The 24,465-nt window shown below is 37.2% G+C and overlaps 1 protein-coding gene across 1 annotated transcript in view; it reads left to right on the top strand.

The window, feature by feature from the left end:
* Positions 1-24,465, top strand: part of RP1 (RP1 axonemal microtubule associated) — a 229,233-nt gene that overhangs the window by 45,740 nt on the left and 159,028 nt on the right. Inside the window, exons 2-3 of the mRNA XM_074318846.1 lie at positions 13,107-13,730; positions 14,539-14,710. Coding sequence (XP_074174947.1) covers positions 13,119-13,730; positions 14,539-14,710 — 784 coding nt within the window. The 5' untranslated portion in view covers positions 13,107-13,118. The remainder of the gene's footprint in view (positions 1-13,106; positions 13,731-14,538; positions 14,711-24,465) is intronic.

Raw genomic sequence — 24,465 nt, 5'->3', positions numbered from 1 at the left:
GTAATGCATCATATGGGCCCTCTGTCTCCTAGAGGAAGGAGAAGCAATCTGCATGATAAATAACCCCCCTCCCCCACCCCGGCTTTCCCTTTCCCCCAAATGAGGATGTCTTAGACTAAAAGAATCCTTTTTTTTCCTAAATAACTTCCTTGCCTCCACCCTCCTTTCTATAAATACCTTCCATTTTACACAATTACTCGGAGGACTGCCCTTCTAGTTCCTAGATGGGATGCTGCCTGCTTTATAAATCATTTAATAAAACCAACTAGATCTTCAAATATATGTGGTGGAATTTTTTTTTAACATAAGTATTGTGTCATTTTTCTCTGACTACTTTCAAAAACAATTTTCTTTGTCTTTATTTTTCTGAAGTTTGATTATAGTTTGTTTTCATATAAATTTCTTTTGAAATTACTGTCTTTGGATTCAGTCAGCTTCTTGAATCTGTGCTTTCTCTTTTGCAAAATTTGGGAAATTTTCACCCATTATTTCTGGAATATTTTTTTAAAGCCCCACCTGCTTTCTCTTCCTTCTGCAACTCTGATGACCCAAATGTTTGCTTGTTTGTTATAGTCCTAGAAGTCTCTGAGGTTCTGTTCATTTCTAAAAAAGTCTGTTTTCTCTCTGTTGTTTAGATTGAGTAGTTTCTATTGTTTTGTCTTCAAGTTAATTCTTTCTTTCTCCTATCTTCCCTATTATGCTGTTGAGAACATCTATTAGATTTTTAAATTTCAATTATATATTTTCAGTTCTAAGATATCCATTTGGTTCTTCTTTATAGCTTCTTATTTCTTTGCTTTCTATGTTAATTTGTTTCAAGTGTGTTTGTAATTGTTTGTTGAAGTGTTTTTATGATGGTGTCTTCAAAATAATTGTCAGATAAATCCACCTTCTGTGTCATATTGGTGTTGGCATTTATTAATTGTCTTTTGCCAGTCAAGTTGAGATTTTCCTGTTTTTGTGTATGATGAATGATGTTTTTAAAAGTTGTATCTTGGACATTTGGGGTACTATGTTATGAGACTCTGGATCTTGTTTTAAATTTGTGTTTTAGCAGATCTCCTTTGACGATATGCTGCCAGGGGAAGTGGAGCACCCTTTTTTTACTGGCAGGTGTGGAAGGAAGTCCATGTTTTCCCACGTTGCCTCATTCGACACCCCGGGGAATGAGGACCTCATTACTTGTATGTGCGGTATAATTTTGGTGTTACCGACCCATGGGGCAGGGTTGGCCTCATTACTGCTGAATGGTGGTGAAAGCTCTAGCTTTTGTTTGAGCCTACTCTGATATCAGCAGGGAGGGGAACAATAATTTCATTACTGTCAGGTGGGGAAGGAAGGGCTGGTTCCCTACTTGTTTTTCACTGATATCATCCCATCATGGGAAAAGGATAGATGCCACATTGCAGCTGGGAAAGGGTAGAAGTTAAGGCTTTCCAGAGCAGATGCGGGTGGGTTAGGGCTGTTTTTTTTTTTTCCCCTGTGGTGTTTGGTTTGGGTAGGCAATTATTGTTTTTGCTTTGCTACATTGCTCCTTTCTGGACCTTTGGCTAGAAAGAACTGGCTTCTGTTGGGGCATTTTTTAATCTGTTCCCATTGATGTTTCTGGGTTGCTGGCTTTTCCAGTACCAAGTTTGGGATGCAGTAGGCAAAAAGAGAACCCAAAGAATGCATTGCTGTATCAATCCTTGGGGTCTGAGATACCTAGCCCGTCTGTCTCCGTTTCTGTGTCTTTCAGAGTACTTGTTTTATCTACAATGTTTAAGGTTTTAGTTGTACTTAGCAAGGGAAATAAGAAGTTGTCTATTGCATCTTGATCTGGAGTATAAATTCTTATAAACTAATCTGACCATTTTTTGCCATTCTGCTTTATAATGTAAGAGTATTGATTTGGATGACCTATAAGTAACTTGTATAATGACAAAACAGACAAATAATAGAGTTTATTAAAAATACATCATCTTCACAATAAAAAAAATTGTTTTAAAATTCTACTATCAGTAAGCAAGGTAAATAGAAAGAAAACCAAAATTATTTTCAGCATGTGGATATGTGTAACTTTTTTTCTTTTAAAAAGAAATGATATCACCCAAGACTTGTGCATGAATGTTCATAGAAGTATTATCCATAAGAACCCCAAACTGGAAAGAAACCAAATGCCCTTCAACTGGTGAATAAATAATTAAAATAAAACAAAACAAAATTTGAAAGTCTATAACATGGATTAGTATTTGGCAATAACAAGGAATGAAATACTGATACATGTTACAACATAGATGAATCTCCAAAATTATGCTAAGTGAAAGAAACTAGTCACAAAAGACCACATATTGTATGATTTAATTTATATGAAATATCCAGAACAGGCAAATCATAGAGATACAAAGCAAATTCTTTGTTGTCTAGGGCTAGTGTGTGGGTGGTTGGATGGCTACAAAGTTTCTGGGATGTTCTAATATTAGAATGTTCTAAATGTTCTAAAATTATATTATGATGATGGTTGTAAAACTCTGAATATTTCATTGAATCACCCACTTTAAATGGGTTAATTTCATGGCATGTAAATTATACATTAATAAAAGCTGTCTAAAAATGTGATTGTGGTGGGATACTAAATGTACAGAAGTACATAGGAACAGTTCGTGCCTTCTGTTTTCATTCTAGGCAGCCATTTATGCTTGGCCAAGTAAAAGTTAAATTACTTGGCTAAAAGAATAGCACAAGATGGTTTTGTATATACACTGACCATGATTTCATTTATATCAAATGTTCAGAACAGGCAAATCCTAAAAATGTTTTCAAAATGGGAATCTAGTGAAAATTAGAATGTCTTAAATATATTAGGTTGGTGCAAAAGTAATTGCGGTTTAAAAGGTTAAAAAATAATTGCAAAAACCGCAATTACTTTTGCACCAACCTAATAGTATCCTAATAACAAATATCGTTACTACAGCAATCTGTGTACACTCAAATTGCTGTGAGTTCTCTCTTCCTTCCAAGCATCTTTCCGTGCTACAACATTCTGGTTAATAATGTGTATTTGGGATGAGTTTACCTGCCTATTAGGCCCTAAGCACCATGAGGACAGAAGCTGGGCCTGTCTTGTTATCACATTTGTAGGAACTAGCAGGGTAGAGATCAGGCTCTTTTGTTTCACAAGACCCTACATTGCAGACAGGTATACCGAGGTATGGAGAAGGCTCTGAAGTTGGGGCTTGGAACATCCGAGTTCAGTAGTTTTGGGTACAGGCAGTAAGCTATGATGGATATGTCAGAAAATCGAGGTTGTACACCAAGGAATGGTCCCATCCTATCAGATCAAAGCAGCTCAGTGCACATAGCAGCTCAGTGCAGTGTACTGTGAGTCAGCCTGACTTGCATGCTGTGGCCAGCCTATATTGGGAGTTGCTTGCTGTCATTTTACATTTGTGACCCCAACCTTGCAGCAGTTCCTCGGTGCAGCCTGCAAGCCCACAACACTTCTTTATCCAGTCACTCTTCCACTCCACTGGGGGACTGTTCCACACCTTTCCCTCTGGCCAGAGTCACAGAACTTCCTCCTCCTCACTTGCACCCTCAGTGGATGGCCTCTCATCTGAAGTTGCTGAAAACAGAAAGTGCTCAGAAGGGAAGTTTACCTCCACCTTCCTCTCTACATCCCATCCTGTTACAGAATGACCTTCTCTGTAATCCCTCCTAAGAACTATACCTCCATTGTGCATTAGATCTGATGTGCCTGTTATCCCCTCAAGGACACTGCTCCAGCAATTATTTCATCTCTTACAGCGTCAAATCTTCCCTTTTGATTGGATCATTCTTATAAGTATGCACACACACACACACACACACACACACACACACACACACACTACTGTATCTGATAGTACACAGGAAAACCAAACAAAGCAAAACTGGCAAAAAAAATTATCTCTACTTTTTGGCTCCAATCTCTCTCCTTCCAGTTTTCTCTTCCTCCTACCCTAGTGAGGTTTTCACCCATACTATTCCCCCAAACCAGTTTTTGTTAAGGTTACTGGTAAACTTTACACTGCTAAAGCCTATGCTTAATTCTAAGTACTCCTCTGACTTGACACATAAGTACCATTTGACACAGCTCTTCACAACCTCCTTTTTGAAGCACTTGCTTCCCTTGGCTTCCAGGACACCCCGATGTTGATGCACCTTTTCCTCACATACTCCTTTGCGGGTTCCTCCCCATCTCTGTGTCTATTATACTTTGGAATGCCTTAGGCTCTTATCTTGGAACTTTCTCTTCTCTACTTACACTCACTTCTTAAAAGTTCTCATCCAGACTTATCCAGGCTTTAAATACCATCAGTTGTTCAATGACCCCCAAATGTATGCTTCAGCTATATCTAATCCACATCTAATCTATCAGCAAATGCTATTGGCACTGCCGTGGAAATGTCCAAAATCTGACCATTTCCGCTACCTCCACAGCAGCCATTGTGACCTGAGTCATCCTCACCTCTTGCTTGGATTATTACAGTACGCTCCTAATTGCTCTATCTATATTTCTTTTTAACAATATAATTTGAATTTATACCAACTTAATTTCAATAGCATACAAAATCTCTTTTCCTACACAGTTCTGTTTCTCCTTTCTGTTATTGATATCAAAATTAAGGCTTTATAGATTGTGTGCCCAGTGACATTAATAATTGTTTTTATGCATTTAAAATTTAACTCATGTAGAAAGTAAAAACTGAAGTTACAAACAAAAATTATAATACTAGCTTTTATAAATCGACCATTTACCTTTACCTAAAGCTATTTCCCCTTACCAGAGATTTTATTTCTTCATACTGATTACTTCACTTCATCGTGTGGTGTCTAGTGTCCTTTCATTTCCACTCTAAAGACTCCTTTTAGCATTTCTTCCAGAGCAGGTCTAGTGGTAACAAACCGCCTGAATTTTTGTTTATGTGGGAATGTCTTAATTTCTCCCTCATTTCTGAAGGAGAATTTTGCTGTATATAGAAGTCTTGGCTGAGTTTTTTTCTTTCTTTCAGCCCCTTGAATATATCACCACTGCCTTCTGGCCTCCAAGGTTTCTGATGAGAAATCAGCTGAAAATCTTATTGAAGCTTGAGGATTTGAAAAACTGCCTCTCTCTTGTTGCTTTCAAGATTCTCTCTTTGTTTTTGGCTTTTGACAATTTGATCATAATGTGTCTTGCTGTGGGTCTCTGAGTTTGTCTTGCATGAAACTCATTGAGGTTCTTGAATTTATAGATTCATATATTTAATCTAATTTGAAAAGTTTTCAGCATTATTTCTTCAAATAATTCTCTCTCTCTCTCTCTCTCTCTCTCTCTCTCTCTCTCGGATCACCAACAATGCATATATTTATCTGCTTGATGTCCCACAGATCCTTTAGGCTCTGTTTACTTTTCTTCATTTTTTTTTTTTGTTTCTGTTCTTAGACCCAGTAATTTCAACTGTCCTACCTTCAAGTTTTATTTATTCTTTTTTTTCACTTGCTCATATCTATTTTTGAACCACTTCAGTGAATTTTCCGTGTCAGTTATTTTGTTTTTCAGCTCCAAAATTTCTTTTAACTCCTTTTAATATGTCCTATCTTTTTATTGATATTCTCAATTTGTTCATACATCGATTTATGTCGTTATGTGTTCCTTTGCTCTTTGAGCATCTTTGAGATAGCTGTTTTGAAGTTGTTGTCTAGTATCTGGGCTTCCTCAGGGACAGTTTCTGTGATTTATTTTGTTCCTTTGAATGGGCAATACTTTCCTATTTCTTTGTGTGCCTCATGATTGTTTTTGTTGTTGATGGAAATGTGACGGGCCAGCCGCCACGAGTCGATCAGTACCTGAATGGGGGAGTGGGAATGAAATAAAAGACACACACAAATGCTAATGCGGCCGGTCTTCAGTCATGCTGAAGCCCTGAGTTTATTATCTCTAACCAATATATACAATTTGAGTACGTGCAGTTAAACGAAGAAGATATGCATTATCTCAGCGAAAGTAAATCTTTCCAGCCTCAAACTTACTTTGACATAGAAGATACAAGGTCACTGAAACTCACAAAAGTAAATATCTCAAGGAGACAGAACCTACCAATTGTCCAGAAAGCCCTTAGTCTTCTGTGTCCGGGAACTGGCCGTTTTCACCACATTCCTCAGCAGCCGTTAGGCGCCTCTCAGATAAGGCAGAGGCAATGTTATGGGGGCAGAAACCGAGCCAGTCTGCAAGGTTCAGGGTTGCAAGAAACCATGGCTCCCCACATGGAAACTGGACATTTAGCTCTTATAATGTTACAACTCTGGAAACCAAATCCTCCCTCTTATCCAGTGTTTGTGGGTTTTCTTTCAAATTGTTCTACAGTGTCTCTTTGCCAAAGATTACACTGGGGTGAAAGTTTAAGGTCTTCTTAGATTTTTCTGAGCCTGTGTGTTTCCTGGGGCATGCAAGGTGACTTTCTATAGTCTCCCATATGTACAGTTGCTTTAGAATATCCTAGTCTTTAAATGCCTGCTACTAAGAGGGGGAAAATGGTGAGAAAGGAAGGAGAAAAACATCCAAATGCTGTCCCTTTAAATCCTGTTAGCCACTGCAGCCAGTGGGGGTTGCAACAGTGGCCTTCTACATCTATATGCACCTCCATGATCAGAAGCAGTAATCAGTAATCAGAACACAGAACCACAATATTTGGAGAGTGAGGTCATTATTCCCTACCCTGGCTCCTGGAATGCAAGCTATTGTCCCTACAGCTGCCTGCCATAGGGCTGGGGGAAAAGAGATGGCTTGTCACTAGTGTGTAGCGCTAATGGCAGAAATAAACTAACCTTAACTACAATTTACCAGCCAAGCCTTCCCCTGGAAGCTGCAGCGTTCAAATAGATGCCACAGTTCCAAAAATAGTCACTTCAGACAGTTTTGTAAATCAGTTCATTACTCTTCTTCTCAAAACCTTCCTTTGGTTTCTCATCTCACTTAAAGTCAAAGTGTTTACCAAGGGGTACAAGGCCCTGTATAATTTGGTGCACTGCTACTCCAGCCACACTAGCCTCCAAACTTTTAAAATTTGCACTCAGTTTGGAGCTCGTTAATGATGTCATTGATGCTTATTGCTACCCAGTAAACATAAATTTCTTTATTGATTAAATAGCCTTGTGTTTATGTAGATACTGATGATTGTAAATGGATGTTCGTATCAAAGTTAAACATTATTGTTTCCCTTATCTATCCCTTCTTCTTCCTTCCCTCCATCTTTCCTTCCTTCCTTCAGTGTCTCTTTCTCCTCTCCTTCCTTTCTTCTCTCCCTCCCTTCCTTTCTTACTCTTTTTTCACTTTTTAATAGATAACATGTTATAAAGTCAGTATTTATAAGGCAAAATATGCAATTTCATAATCTGTTTCCTTTTGTGATCTGTTTGGAGACTCTTGGGAACATATGCTTGAACCTGATCCTTTCTTCCTGAAGGACCCCTTACCTTGTCTTTGTGATTAGAGCTGAGGCAGGAAGCCTAGTAAAAAATCCGATTAGGTGAGGTATCTTCAAATCAGACTAGATTACAGATAGCCATTAGAGGCAGTAGGTGTCATCAGGGGACTTCATGTGTGACAAAGTCCTGAAACATGTTCAAATCCCATCATGATTAAGCAAAGCAGTGGAAGAGTGCTGTGTATGCCGAAGCATAAAATTACTTCACTTCATCTTGGGCTGCCTCTCTCTTGTGTTATGGTGAGTAGCCAAATTGTTTACACTTCCAGCCATTTTCATTAGAACTACACCGATGAGGTACTAAGGAGTGCTTAAATTAATAAAAGGCTTAAGTTCTTTTCTTCTTTAATGACTACCATGAGCAAATATTGGCTCAAAATTAATTATCAAAAAATGGCAAAATGTAAAATTATTTCATTTTTGGCAGGATAAGATTTTTTTTTCTCTTTAACATAGATAAATGAGAAGTTAAGGTTGTCTGGGAGAGAAATGTTTATGAATTGGCGAAGTATTTTCTCCTCAGGATGATACTAGGTAGGCAAGACAATGCAAGGGAAACACTAATTAGGAAATTTCAGAACTGTGGAACATTCTAGGAACTGGTTTGTTTCGGACTGTGGTCCCCTTTAAGTTAAATCTTCTGGTGATTAGCATCACCTTGGATTAAACTAATTGACTGTACTCAATCCCTGAGTGGATATGCTAACAATAAATCCAAAGACATTAGTTTCTTCATATGAAATGAGCAAGTTACATATCCAGTAATCTTTATGTGAATTATCCAAACAACTTAAAACATTTTTTTTTTAATAAGGAAGTTCCAAGTTCTGGTAAGTATAAAATTATTTGAAGTCTTTATTTTGAAAATACTCTGTTTATCTAGTTGTACTTTATTTTCCATTTTATATCTAGATTACATATTTGTGTTTTATCTTTAACCATTAGAAATGCAGAAATACTGCTAATAATTATTACTTTTTACCCAAATATGCCAGAAATCTTCACAATATGCTGATATTGATGTAGTAGGGAAATTCAGTGTCAGGAAAGCAAGAAATTCTGTATTATTAGTGTATTAGTGTATTAGTGTATTAAAATATGAGTAAAGTTTTTTTCTGATTATGAAAGCACTATTTACTGATTTAAAAAATCTATGTAGTACATTAAAGAATGAGGAAGCTGCTTGTAATTCAACAATGCTGTGACTACCACAGGGGATAATTGCTGAATTCCTTTTTTGAACCCCGCCTCCCCCCTACCCCAGTTTTACTGCATAGACTTATGATAATCTGTGAAATGAACTAATTTTGCTTGCAACATTAAATCTCTGAATTGCCAAAGAACTAACATTATAAATACATAATTTTTCTTATTTTGTTTTCTACGTCATTCTTTTTTTCTCAATTACCTAAATTCTTACTTCATGGCAGAAATTACATTTAAAATATAATTAGTGAAATGAAGCATGTTCATTTTGTAAGTCTGTCATCTGTTTTGCCAAGTGAGTGGTAGAGAGAACGTACAGTTTTCTTGGTAGAGGCAACTACTGTATTTAGCTCTGAACAGCACAGATGACTGAGACCAATGAGGAGAATGATAAGCATAACCATGGCTGAACCTAGAGAACCAAAGAGTGTTAAAAATTTTGCTTAATCTTAAAAAGCAATACAAGTATTCATGATGTTTCCATGGTCTGACTTTAGGCAATGAAGAGATTGCAGAGAAGAGTAGAAGATATTGGTAGCAAGCTGTGAAGTCATTAGAAGCAGATTTCAATATACTTTAGGCTGGAGGCAAGAGATTTTGTTAAGCAGGTCCTTTGCTACTTCTAGGGAAGTCAGTGGTGAGGAAAGTAATGGGCCTTAAGATTCTACAGTTTCTCTTGTTACCTCTTTCCACCTCCACTTCTCTTACTTCACCCTAACCTGCTGGAGAATTAGACTGCTTTAGGTTACTTTGTTCTATAGACAGCCCCTAAGCATATTACTGCCTTATCCCAACTTCAGAGCGGATAGAATAAACATTATTTAAATGTGTGTAAAGAAACATTTAAAAATCTCCGTCCAAATTCTGCTTAGTTTTTATAGTTGAGTCGGGGTAACTAAAAGTTATGGAGCACTGGTAGATCTGTTTCATGAAAACGGACACTCTACTGTCAAGACGTATCATGTCACTGGTGTTGCTCCTGTGCACTGGCAGATGCTCTACTAACTCTTGTCTTCTTCCTGGAGGGCATTTCCTCTACTCTTTGCCTCTGGCATCTCAGCTTTACATAGGCTTTCCTGTGAATACTGCCATCTCTTCCCACCCTCAGCCCCAATCCCTTAAATTGGGCTACACATCCCTCCTTGATATTCTCATGTTTCCCTGACTCTTCCTCAATTGTGCTATTGAATTACTCTGTGAATTTCCCACAGTCACTATAAAGGACACATATGATTATGTAAAGGCAAAGGCTGAAACACTTCCTCTGGAAAGAATCTTGCTTGAATTCTCCTCCCAATGATGATATTGGGCACTGTATGCACATAGATCCTTTTATTCAATGATAATACTGAATCTTCATCATATTCTATGGTATACACTCAATACTCACCTTAACAGAGGCACTTAAACCTCACCTCCATGTATGCAAAAATCTCAGCATTCTTTAAAACTTCCCTGTGACTTCTAGGAGTTCCTGGAGATCCTATTACATGCAATGAGGACCATACAAATTTGTATTTTTATTGTTTTTGCTACCATGTACATCCTCACCAAGGTGCTGGCAACCACCTTACTGCTGGTACTTTCTCTGCAAATGCTCCTTTACTGCTGGGCATCTGGCGTCTTCCCAGGGAATGCTATTTCAGCTTCTTTCATGCATCAGGCTCAAAAACAGTGCTCGGTACTGGGCAGCAGTGGGATAGGGAAAATGGGGGCTACCTCTTCCTTCTAATTATCCTATCTTACATATTCTCCTTCCTAGTCCCAGCACCAAATCTCCCTATTCTATTTTAGTCACCCTCCCACCCCCAAACAAACAAACCCAAACCCCTTAGCCTGCCGGCTCACATAACTGTGTTCCCAACATGATCACTAGGTCAATAATGAGATCCAGGCAGGTAACTATTGAAATTAAAAGCTCCACTATGCATCTTTATGCATAGATAAAGATAATTTACCAAAATTAGGTAAAAAATGTATCTCAAACACTATTCATGTAAAATATTTTCAAACAAATACGTAAGTAAACCAACCTAAAAAGTAATTGGAGGCAAAGAGTTCTGAAGTCTTTCATTTAAATACTGAAGGAATTCATCTGTCTTATAGGTGGTGAGGGCACAGAGATTAAACACCATGACCAAGGTCCAATCACAGTTTACAGCCAAGGATGAGAAGAGGTTGCAGTTTTGCTGACTCCATTGCAAAACTGAATTCCCCAGCTCCCGATGTGCATGCCTGCTACAGCTGCCTTTATTGTCTTAGCAACTACAATTACTTAAATCTCTTGGGGAAAGAGAAGGCAAGATACATCTAATTTCTAGGCTGATCTTTGAATTCATTTTCCTAAGTTACATATAAGTACAATTTTATTTTTTTATTTTTATATTTTCCCACTTCCCCCACCAACTCCAATTCAAGCAGTTGTTTTCAGTCTAGTTGTGGAGGACGCAGCTCCCTGGCACGTGTTGGTATTATGAGCACTGTGCTCTACCCAGCTGAGGCAGTTGGTCACCAGTCGTTGGTCAGCTGCTCACAACGGCTGCCCACCGCTCTATGGTGGTTGCCGGCAGCTCACCCACCACAGCCCAGCTCCAGGTAGAGTCCGTTGTTCACAGTCTTAGCTATAGAATGCTCAGCTCACTGGTCCATGTGGGAATCAAAACAGTGACCTTGGCGTTAGGAGCATAGCACTCCAACCACCTGAGCCACCAGGCTGCCCCACATATAAGTACAATTTACAAATTATATTGGAGATATATGAAGAATCTTAGACAACAGCCTGCGAACATTTAGGTAGGTGATTTGGGCCAGACTTACAGCTAATTTATGACAAACATGCCTTTTTCATCTCTTTAATACTAATCATGTTTATTTAGTTCAATTTGTCTTCAAGCCTGCAGGGCATTCTTATTATGTCAAAAGATACTAATAATTACAATGATTTAAAACAATAGAAAATAGCTACAATACGCTACAAATGAAAAACAAGCCCAGAATCGGATAAAACCTTCCATAAGATGACTATTTGTCAGTCAGACTGGCTTTACGGGGAGTGGAAGAGGAAAACCTCAGTGATTGGCTGAAAATGGCTCAGAAATTGCCTCCTGACATTTTCATTTTATAACCACTGGTGGCAGCAGTACTCCAGATGCATCATTTTTAGCAGCCCATAACAATGCTGTCATTCATTCAAAAAATATTTGTTTAGTGCAGTTTCCGAAAGCAATATTAATAGTGTGTTAAGTAATTAACCTGCATTTTCTAAAATCTATAATGGAAACATCTTACACGATCTTAATATGGCCATCATTTAAGAATCTATAAGATACATTCCTTTTAGAATTTAATGTCAGGAAACATTTTCTTCCAGATGAACTCATTTGGTTCCATCCAACAGACAATTTGAACTTTATAAACTTTTCCTATTTCCCTCCTTTTCCTTGACTGTCAGGACATGCAGAACTAATTGCAAAATTCTCTTTTGTCATTGGATGTTGTCTGATTTGCCTTGTATTATTTTTTAATTGTTTAATAATACATGTTAATTTTAAAGATTCATAAAATTTAGCAGTGTATAAAAAACCCAATTATCCATAGCTCTGCCATCCAGAGAAAAGCACCATCAACGCTGGGTTGTATATACTTTTGGACTTTTTCTGCTAGTATAATACATATGTACAAGTTGGACGTCAGTATCCATGAGGGCACTGGTTCCAGGAACCCCAGATACTAAAATTCTTCTTAGATGCTCAAGTCCCTTATATTAAATGTCATAATATTTGCATAAAACCTATGCACATCCTCCCATGTACTTTAAACATCTTTAGATGATTATACCTATAATGTAAATGCTATATAAACTGTTCTACTGTATTGTTTACAGAATAATGACAAGGAAAAATGTCTGTACACGTTCATTATAGATGTAATCACTGTAGGCCTAATTACATAGTACCCGTAATTTTTTTTTTCCCGAGTATTTTCTATTCGCACTAAATTGAATCCATAGATACAGAAGGCCAATTGAATACATTGGCAATGGCATAGCATATGTATTTTACAGACTACTTTTTAGTTAGTAATAGGTCATGGTCATTTTTCTATGCCAATAAGTGCACATCTATAAGGCCATGTTTAATGGTTTCATAGTTTTCCATTACATGGATGTATATATCATAATTTACTTACGTAGTCATTTATTAGTATCTTCAGGTTGTTTTATCTTTAAAATAGAAATACCCTTATTTAACTTTTTCATTTACGTCTTTTTATTGTCAGCTCCTAAAAATTATCTTTTAAAATAGGCAGGCATAATGAATGAATGAAATCTTAGGAATAGCCTTGCATTAGCATTATCATGTATTCTTTATGGTATTGTTATTCTGGAGATGAGTAATTGTCTTCCCTTTCTAGGTCTCGTCCAGAATGAGCGAAACTCCTTCCACTAGTTTTTCCGTGATTCATCCAACTTCTTCCAAAGGTCAAGTTCTTTCCCCTCATCACACAAGCATCACACATCCTGTTGTGGCCAAAAGGATCAGTTTCTACAAGAGCGGAGACCCACAATTTGGCAGGGTCAGGGTGGTGGTCAATCCTCGTTGCTTTAAGACATTTGACGCTTTGCTGGATAACTTGTCAAGGAAGGTTCCTCTACCTTTCGGGGTGAGGAATATCACCACCCCTCGGGGAAGGCACAGCATCACACGCCTGGAGGAACTGGAGGACGGTGAGTCGTACCTGTGCTCCCATGGCAAGAAGGTGCAGCCGCTCGACCTGGATAAGGCCAGCCGGTGCCCACGGCCCTGGCACAGCAGCCGGGCCATCAGCACGCGCGCGCACCACTTCCCCGCCGCCCCTGCTACCGGCGTGCGGCTCGCCCCGCGGCGGCTTGTGGTTTTCAAGAATGGTGACCCGAAGGCAAAACGCGTGGTCCTTCTGAGCAAGAAGGTCACCCAGACCTTCGAGGCCTTTCTGCAGCACCTGACAGAGGTCATGCAGTGCCGCGTGACCAAGCTGTATGCCACCGACGGAAGGAAGGTAAGCGCTCTGGAGGTTCCTCTTGTCTGAGCTCGGGGCCTGCGGGACAGCGGCGCTGGGGAAGGAAGGCTTTGCGCGCACGTGCCTGCGTGTGCCTGTGTGTTACTACCCTCGTGGGAGATGGCTGGCTCATCTGGGTGGATGGTTCATTTGTTCTCAAGTCTCAATCTGATGAGGCATTGGCCAAGAGGAGCCCTTTTTTTTCTCCCACGCTCTCCGCCCTCCCCCCCCCCCCTGCCTTCCATCAGAACCGAGTTACATAATATGTCGGCAAGAGATTCTGATCTCAACAATATTTCTTGAAAAGGAGTAGCCAAGAGTGATAGTCTGTTAGATAAAGAAACCGTATTCCTGGGATCCCCGCTGAGGGCTGCAGGGGAGAGTTTGCCCTGCAGCTGCCAATGTGTCCACAAGAGCTCCTCTTCCTGGTCCTGGTGTGTTCACCAGGCCCTTTGTCAGCTGCCTAAGGGCGGACATTTGGCTACAGCTGGGTGCTTTGGTGGGGAAGGCAGAAACAGTACTGCATACCTTTTAAAGATTTCTTTAGTTTGATAAAGACTGGTCTGTCTCCTCCCAGCTAATACCATATGTAGGCTCAGTAAAGGTGTTGGTCTAACCCTGACCTCCTTATGCTTTGGTATTTCATTATTTTGTGTACATCGTTTATGCTTAGCAAATACTTGGTGATTATCTCTTTCTAGCCCAGGAGGTTGTTGAATTGATTCAATCAGTTAAAAAATTACTACATGGAAAGAACAAAACTTAATGTTGTTTATGTAAGGACCATAACTCTTTGGTTTTTTTCTAGGTTCCCAGTCTCCAGGCAGTGATTCTGAGCTCTGGAGCTGTAGTGGCAGCAGGAAGGGAACCGTTTAAACCAGGAAATTATGACACCCAAAAATACTTGCTTCCTGCTAGATTACCAGGGATCTCTCATCGTGTGTACCCCAAGGGAAATACCAGATCAGAAAACAGAAAAAGTAAGTCACTTAAATATATAGCCTTTATATTTTGCCCTGAGAGTTTTTTTGTCAGCAACGAAAAAATCCATGCTTAAATGACTAATTTTCTTCATCACAGAAGAGAAAACAAAGGGATCAAAGCATTCTAAATTAAAATTGGTTATATTTGTAGTTGGAAAGAGTCACAGAGATTGTCTCAATTTTTTTAGATATTTCCAAATCAATTACTGATATCTGTTTAAATTGAATTGATAAGGTATGTTTTTCCCCCCCATATAATACCAAGATAAAGAATCATTTCTTGATTTGGAGAGGAATTCTATGGAATATGGAAGTGACATCTCTGGTAGTTGCAGAGTTTTCTCTAAATAGTACCATGCAGCATTATAGCTGACTCAGTAGGTTAGTCGAGTGACCGTATTTAAAAAAATTTCTAGCTACATACATGTCTACTTATTGAAGTTAATCCAGTAAAAACCACAGGCCTTTAGATCCAGTTTTCTTTTTTCTTTTTTTTAAAAGGTTCATGTAGCCAATTCATGCTGATTAACAATAATCTATGTTGATAATTTCTTAGGAAAGGCTTCACAATGTGGCATTATATTTTGGATAGAGGGAGGAGGGCATCTTGATGCCCAGGAGTGTGGGATAGGCTGTAAATTCCCTATGCAGGCATGGAAAAAATTTCATGATTTATTGTGCTCAGTATTTTAGCTCTATGTTAAAGTATTGATTGCCATTTGTACTTAAATTTTAGTTTTTATTTTATTTAGACATGGGATAATAAGCATTTTAAGTAGTATAATTCCTCTACTTATTACAAAGTGGGTGAAATTCATCTATTATTTATTTTGTCCTATCGTTGTATGGATATACTCAATAGATAATTATTAATGTTTCTATTTCAAAGGCACTAACGGCTGAATATCTTATGCATATGTTTGTATTCTTTTATTGCTACCTTAGTCATTTTACTAAAATCATTTTGTTATTTTGTGTTTGATATGGGTTGCTGAGTATGATTTTTTATAGCTTCAGGGAACCTGAGGGCTTCCTTTAGTTTTTAAAAAATTATGAGTGAGACATTTTCATTTATAGTTTTGGTAAAAGTACAGAGATTAAGAGAAAATATTTCTAGGTTTATATTTTAAAAAGTTAAACATATTTAATTGATAGCAAACATGTGAAAATCTATACAAATCACTAATTGGAATTAGGTTGAGTGTAAGAAGCATGAGTACCAAAATTATTTCTACAGACACACATTACAAAGACAACTAGATATCTGGGTCTTATATCTAGCCCTGTGCTCTTTTTGCCCTATATTAAACCAAGTGTACTGATTATACAAAGTAATGCTAAATTAATGGTTTTATTTGGTTAGTATAGCATTTTAAATAAATTATAAAAATGTTTTAGCTTTCATCATGTTATAAATGTGTCTCTTGGATATGCACAGATGGAAAAATAAATACCACCGTAATTATTACTTGCTTTCTTGAATAAGTGAGCAGCACTTGGTTAAACTCCAATTTCAGTACTGGTAAACAAAATAAAACAACAAAACTAAACACTGCAGAAATCAATTTTTGCTAGAATTCTTAGCAATTCTGCTTTGTACTTATTTAAATTGCCTTATTAAACTAAAAATTAAAATTCTATGAATCTCCTCATTGAAATAGACTTATAAGTTCCTTTTTAAAGAATAGTTTGTAGAAATGTACCAGATATTATAATAAACTCAAATAACCAATGAATGCATAGAGGTTTGAAATTTAGAAACTAAGGTACTTTTCATGCTAATTATTTACTTTTTTCTTTTCTTCCTTTTTTGGCTGCCTCTTCTATTGGATATATGTATATAAAACTTCTTTATCTTTCACATTATATTTTGATGTGGGTCATCTTTTACTCTTAAAATCTTGAAAGTGAGTGCACATGTGCCTTCAAGCCCAAGGTCCCAGGTTTATTCTGCTTCTTCTGACAAAATGGATAATAATGATTGCAACTCAGATCATTCTTTTGCTCCTGAAACTTACTTGGCCTTAGAAAAAAATGATTCTCAGAATTTATTGATATATCCTTCCGAAGATGATATTGAGAAATCAATTATTTTTAATCAAGATGGCACTATGACAGTTGAGATGAAAGTTCGATTCAAGATAAAAGAAGAGGAAACAATAAAATGGACAACCAGTGTCAGTAGAGCTAGTCTTTCTAATAATGATGAAAAAAGTGAGCTCAGCAGTTTTCCAGGAAGACCAGATGGTCTGTCATCTGGTTTAAAGATTGCAGCATGTTCATTGTCTGCGGATGTCGTATCTCTGGAGAAAGGCAGTATTCAAGAGGGCAGTTTGGCAGAGGAGATAAACACTCAAATGACAGCTCAAGAGCTTGAAACTTGCAGTGCTTCTGGTTGGGAGAATGCTGCTATGGACATAAATACTATCCAGGAAACTCAGGATCAAGTGAAGCATCATTTTTATAGGCCCCCTACACCTGGACCAAAGAGAGTAAGACAAAAGAAATCTGTGATTGGGAGTGTGACCTTAATATCTGAAACTGAAGTTCAAGAGAAAATGATTGGACAGTTTTCCTATAGTGAGGAAAGGGAAGACGGGGAAAACAAATCTGAGTACTGCATGTTTACAGATTCTTGCAGTAAAATGTCATCAGTATCTAATAATCCAGTACTTGTTCAGATAGATAGCAATGAACAGACGGAGTCATCTTTAGAAAGACAAAAGGAAAGCAGACAACTCAAGTCAAGTGCAATAAGTGCTGGTGCTGTAGAAATTACAAGTCAGAAGATGTTAGAGATGTCCCATAATAATGGCTTGCCACACACTGTATCGGAAAACATAATTGTGGAGGAAGGTATAGTTGATAGTGTAACACCAGAAAACAAAGCTAGTATCAAGAACTTAAGAACTTACAGCAACACTAATGATAAGTTCTGTCCTAGTTTAGCAGATGCAACTCATTCTTTAACTAACAGCTCTATAACTGGCAAAACTATTTCTGAGACCCCAGCTTCAGTACTATCCTCTACTGTCACCACAAGAATTGACAGACTAATAAATGAATTTGCTCGGTGTAGTTTAACAAAACTTCCAGAAAATAAAAAGCAGATTTCATCATCTGTTGCCAGCAAAAAGAAGATGAAATCTCAGCAGCAAGTGATAAATTATAGTCCTCAGGATGGGGAGATTGCAACTAAAGGAATCCCCAGTAAGACTAAGAGAATAAACACAAGGGGTAGAATAGCACAGAAAACCGTATTGCAAGATTCACACAGTCCCTTTAGAGGAGTGTTACTTTGTGAGGAAAAACTCCATCCAAGTGATATGGTAATTGAAGCAAATTATTTTCGTTCCAAAAGTAATCTCAATTCTGTGAATTCAAAAAATTTCCATAGAAATACATTCAATGATATGCAGAATCCTAAGGTTCAAGGATTTTTAACCAAAAGGAAATCAGGACCACTAAACAAAGTAAGCTTAGGAGGGCCTACAAAAAGAGAAACTGGTCAAGGAGAGAAAGTATTTTCCCGTAATGAATTCAGATATTGCAAAAATACTTTTGAAAATCAAAATTTATTTCATGTGCTTAACTATCTTGAGCAAAAACCCAGTGCTTTTTGTGGATCACAGGCAGAAATAGCATGTTGGTATTTGAGAGGAATGGTAAAGAAGAGTTTAGTTTCAAAAGTTAATAATTCACACATAACTTTAAAAAGCCAGAAAAAACAAAAAGGGGTTAAGTTGAAATCAGGTACGATCGTAAGTAAAGAGCATGTTACAACCAGGGCAAATTCCTTACCTTCTTTGAAAAAAGCTGTTTTTCCTGAGGATGTTACCCATCATTCAGTTCAAAATTATATACAGAGATGGTTGCAGAACATAAATCCACATTCAACTTTGCAACATAGTAAATCAGTTCCAATATGCAAAAAGGAAAGGAGTGTGGTTAATTGTAACAATAGTTTTCCAGGAAATGATTCCCACACAAGTTCTGAAAAAGGAAATAATTTTGTCATGGAAAGTAATAAGCACATAACTAAAAATGCCAGTTTGACAGGAGATAATCTAGGTAAAAATTTAGGTAAATCTTTTGACAAAAACAACACTGAAGAACTTAACAGAGATCTCTATAAGAGCCAGATTGAATCTTGGAATGATGCTTACTTGCTTTCCCTGCAGGAATGTTGTACTTTGTCACAGTCAGCTATTGATAATCATAATACTAAAAGTCAGGTATCTGTTGAAAAATTAGGACCAGAGGTAAGCCCTGTTTACCAAGAAATAAATCTAGCTACAAAAGGGCAAAGTGTAGATGCTGCCGTTCAAGTAGATCCAATGGAAGAGGCCACTCCAAAAGACCTGTTACCAGTCCTATTGCTTCGCCATCTGCAAGCCTTAGTTCCCAGTATTCACAAGACTCAGAATGGTGGTGTTCACATGCCAGGTTCACTTGTAGATGTTCCCTTCCCTTCCCCAATATGTAATTCCTCCACTAATGTTCTTCTAGCTTGGCTCCTGGTGCTAAACCTAAAGGGAAGTATGAATAGCTCCTGTCAAGGTGATGGTCACAAGACTGCCAAGAGAACTTCAGAAGTACTTGCATTGTTGGAGGTTCTCAGGCATGTTGCTATCACAGAGGAAGCTGACGACTTGAAGGCCGCTGTTGCCCATTTAGTGGAGTCAACTACAAATCCCTTTGGACTCACTGAGAAAGAACAAGAGGTGGTCCCTATGGGTCTTTCTGCAAATTGTTCCACACCCAACATTTGGAGAGTTCCTAAGTGCACTGAAAATGAAAAAACACAGAAAATCATCTCTTCAAGTGGAGGCTGCTTTGCCAGTGAGGGCTGTGCTCCTGAAGCCTGTGTTTCAGAGAGGACTTGCTCTCCATGTGAGATGTGCGCTGTGAGCAAGATTTATCCTCCAAAAGCGACTTGTAACCTCAGTGACATTTTTTCCCCTAGTGATGGCTGCACCACAGATCAGACCTCTATGAATAAAGCTTGTTTCCTAGGAGAGGTCTGTTCACTAATTGATGCTATGTCTTCCCATAAGGCTTGTGCTCATGAGGAAAGCCATACCTTTAAGACAGCTTGCTCAGTTGACGAGGCCTACATTCCCATCAAAATCTGCAATACCAATGACTTTTTAAATTCCAGCGAAAACACATATACTGATAATTTGGAATTGACGGAAGAGTTAGAAAGAGTTGATAAAGTTCAGAAAGACCTACATATTTTGGCAGACCTTGAGTGTAAACATGGCTTTAATATATTGCTGTCACACCAAAATAGAAATTTAACCCACCATGGCTTTTTCCTAAGTGCTACTCAACCAAAATTTGATAACGAACACAATTCTCTAGATGAATTTGAAAATTGTTCATTAAAGAAATTTCGGGGAAAAAATGTACATACATCCTTTGATAAGGAAGAATCAAAGGCTTCTGAAGAAACAAACTCAATAACCAACAGCATGACATCAAATGAAAGAAACATTTCAGTGTTGGAATCTTGTGAAGAATTAGAAAAGCAGGACATTGATTTCTTTAATACAAAGGTAAATACAGGAAAGCAAGTCACTAAAGGATTGATCAAAAAAGAATTAGAGGCTAGTAAAAATTTGGAATTGATAGAAATCTCTAGCAGGAACATGACAGAAGAAGAAAGGAAGAATAGTGTAATTTGTGAGACAATCAGTGGGAGGTTGGCAACACCACCACCTTTACTGTTTTGCTATGGTTCTAAGCAAAACACTGAAAAGGAGCTCAATGAAAGAGAAACTAAAATGAGAATTAAAATGATGGTGAAAAGCATGGAAATTGGAAGTTGTTCAGACTCCCCTCTTGATTTCAAAAACTGCTTCAAAAGACCAGTGACTTCTGATTGGTCAGACTATAGACAAGCCAGTGAGAATGATCAGCCATATAAGACATCCAGTGATGGCCCCAAAGACAGTGATGAGCAAGAGAAAGAATGCAATAAAGGATTTATTGAAAGGACAATAGAAAAACTTTATGATAAAGTGGAGATTGTTAAGCCATCTTTTTCCTCTGGGTCTATACACAGATCTCAGGTTTGTCCTTATAATTCTATGGAAGATCAGTGTACTAAAAATGTAGGTCTTTATGATTCTGAACGTCATTCATTTAGCTCTTCTGAACAGGTATCTAGTGGTTCATCTATGTTGCAGAAATTTCAGGAGGAAAGACAAGATAAATATGACTTTAATGACATGAGGGCCAATTATCATTGGAGAGACATTTTAGAACATAGTACAAAACAAAATGATCATAACAGGATCTTCAGAGACATAGAGGAAGGAGTGCTGATTGATAAAGGCAAGTGGCTCCTGAAAGAAAATCATTTGCTAAGAGTATTATCTCCTGAAATTTCTGGCATATGTGGGAATGCAGACACCACATCAGTGGATACTCTGCATGATAATAACAGCGATGAGGTACTATATTCACAGTTCGGAAATTTGGCCTCAGGCCCAAACATGGCTGACCTGTCCTGTTCAGAATTGGAGGAACTGACTCAACCCCTTGAAATGAAATGCTGTTATTTTAACATGCCTCATTGTAGTGACTCTGAGCCTTTTCAGGAAGATTTGCTAGAAGATTTGCAAAATGAAATATGTGCCAAGGAGAGAATGCCAAATCACCATGCAGAGGAGAAAGGTAACCATAGGTCAGAAAGAGTATGCACATCTGTCACTCATGTCTTTACAGCTGCTACCAATAAAATACATCCTGTCTCTGATGATACGATTAAAAACCAGCCATTGCCTGGAAATAATATTCATGGTGAACTTCAGGAAAATGACTCTTTGGATGAATTCTATGCTATTTGTGGTCAATATTGCCCAATACTAACTGTTATTATCCAACCCATAAATGAGGAAAACCGAGGATTTGCATATTGCACAGATTCTGATATTGAAAATTCTTTGGGCCTCCATTTATGGATGAAAATTCACCCATATTTACTACAGCCAAATAAAACCATGTTCAGAGATGAAAACAATAAAGCAAATAGTAAAAAGACATTTAATGATAATGCCATCGGCAATACATTTGATCAACTTTACTTCAATAACATGTTTGACTTGATAGGTAAAAGAAGAAAATTTAAAAAAGTTAACTTCTTCGACTCAGAGGAAGAAAATAATTTAAAGAAATTTCAATTATATTTAAAGAAAAGGTTTTGTGTGAATTTTTTGCACAAATCATTGTTAACTGTGGGTGATGTGAACTCAAATACACAAGACCCCAGCAATCAAACAAATGAAATCTTTGAAGTAGTTGATGAAAATAACAACTTATTAAACAACAGATTCCAGAACTCAAGGACAAATCTCAATGAAGTAATAAGAGAAAATATCAACTATTATTTCTCCTTTGAAATGGTTGGTCAAGCCTGTCTATTTTGCCAAGTTGCGACATCCTTAAATATTAACAGAAATTTATTAAAAATATTTTATGTTTTTGAAGATAAGAATCTCTTGATTTGGGAAGAGAAAAAACAATTAAATTTAACTGACTTTGAAAGCAGTGATGAACAGGAAGATTTATAATTTCAATATCAGCACAGTCTTTCTTTATCATGCATTTTTTTCCACCTCATGCATTTCCCCCCCTCATAAGATTAAGCAAATGGGATGGAGATGGACTAGAGATAACCTCTAAGAATTTCCCACTTCAAAATGATCTTACCCTAGAAAACTTGCCCTTTGATAATCTGATTTGACTTTCATCATTCCCCAGTTCTTCATTTTTCCAACAATTATACACTTTTTTTCTATTCTAATATTTTGGAAGTCTCTGTTTTTTTCCTGACAATACGAGTATATAATTTCTTGTATCTGTGACTTTTCTCCTAGGACATTATAAATGCCCTAAGGACAGGAATAATATCCTTTTTCTTCTTTTTTATGTTCTCAGTAAGTGCAAAATGTATATTGAATGCATTGTTGAATAAACAGAATAGACATAGCCTCAAAATACTTTATTTATTAACTTTACTGATTTGATAAAGGTATGATTGTAAGATCTCCATAACAATCTTATAACTTTTTTGTGCCAACTGTGTTCAACCTGGTTTTCCTCAGAACATCTGTTTAATAAACTTGCATTTACTTGTGCCAAAATAACAAAGTTGTATTGAGGAACTAAAAGATGATTACAAAAATAATATCTTTGGTTTTAGTTCATTATGAGTCAAATCCATAAAATATGAATTGGTATTTATTTCACCAGATTAAGACTACCTCTACATAGAGTATGCTTTTTCTACATTAAATGATGTACTCCTCTAATTGAAATATGGAAGTTGTAATGTTGTAAAGAACTAAAATTGTGGAGAAATAATAGAAAGGGGAGAAGAGTTAATGTTAATTTTGTGTCTACTGTACTCGTATACCAGGGACTATAGTAGTCTTAGATTTATTCTATGTAATCTTTCCTTATGAAGACAATGTTTGACTTTGTTACTACCTTTTTGCAGATGAGACAACCTAGAAGCAGGGAGCCAGAATACTTTTGTAAGTGGTGCACAATAGGTATCTGTCAGGATCAGAACCTAGTCATTCATGCCTGAAAATCAATGCTATTTTTACTACATCTTTATTTTTTTTCACATGAGGAAGGAGTGATAAAATGCTTAAAACATTATGTAGCACTCTCCCTAGAGCAGAGAGACAATGAAATTACTTTTTTTTTCCAATTTGGGAAGAGTGATATATAACTATATCAAGGAAATTGGGGAAATCACTCATAACAAGTAGGAGTTTTTAGAAAACATGGTACGGCAGCACATAATTTTTAGTAATATCAAACAATGTCCTAGGTGGCCCAAATGATATTGGGAAACAAGAAATTGAGAGTGATGATCCTGTAACGTACTTTTTACTTAAAACACACGTGTTCATATACATTGAATTCCAACCGCATCTTATTCATGGTTCGATCCCAGGTCTAGCATATTTCTTGGGACATGGTAAACACCTAGTAAAAGTGTGTTGAATGGATAAGAAGTGCTTTTGAATGCTTTTTTTTTATGTCTTATTAACTTTGGATCCATACATGTAGAAATATATGCAAAGGTAATGAAGGATAGAACTAAATTTCTTGTGTTTTGTGAAGCAATATTTCAATCACTTTATTTATTTATTTATTTATTTAACTTTATTTATTTTGACATTCAGTACTATTTTATGTTAATTTCAGGTATACAGCATAGTGGTTAGACATTTGTATGATTTAAAAAGTGATCTTCCTGACTAGTCTAGTACCCACCTGGCACCATGCATAGTTATTACCATATCATTGACTATATTCCCTATGCTGTACTTTACATCCCCACAACTATTTTGTAACTACCAAGTTGTACTTCTTAATCCCTTCACCTTTTTCAGTCTGCCCCCAACCCCCTCCCGTCTATCACCCCGATAAATCTAGTACCCATCTGACACCATATATACTTATTCCAATATGATTGATTATATTCCTTTTGCTATACCCTACATCGCTGTGACTACTGTGTAACAACCAATTTGTACTTCTTAATCTCTTCCTCTTTTTACTCACCTCCAAACCCCCTCCCATATGGCAACCATCAAAGTGTTCTCTGCATCTGTGAGTTTCTTTCTGTTTTTGTTTTTTTAATTAAAATGTATTGGGGTGACAGTGGTCAACAAAACTACATAGGTTTCAAATGTACAAGTCTATAAATACATCACCTATATATT

Source organism: Rhinolophus sinicus, linkage group LG14, assembly GCF_036562045.2.
Source record: "Rhinolophus sinicus isolate RSC01 linkage group LG14, ASM3656204v1, whole genome shotgun sequence".
In the NCBI taxonomy this organism is placed as follows: Eukaryota; Metazoa; Chordata; class Mammalia; order Chiroptera; family Rhinolophidae; genus Rhinolophus; species Rhinolophus sinicus.
The sequence above is the reverse complement of the archived record's forward strand: the minus strand, read 5'-3'. Positions and strand labels throughout refer to the sequence as shown.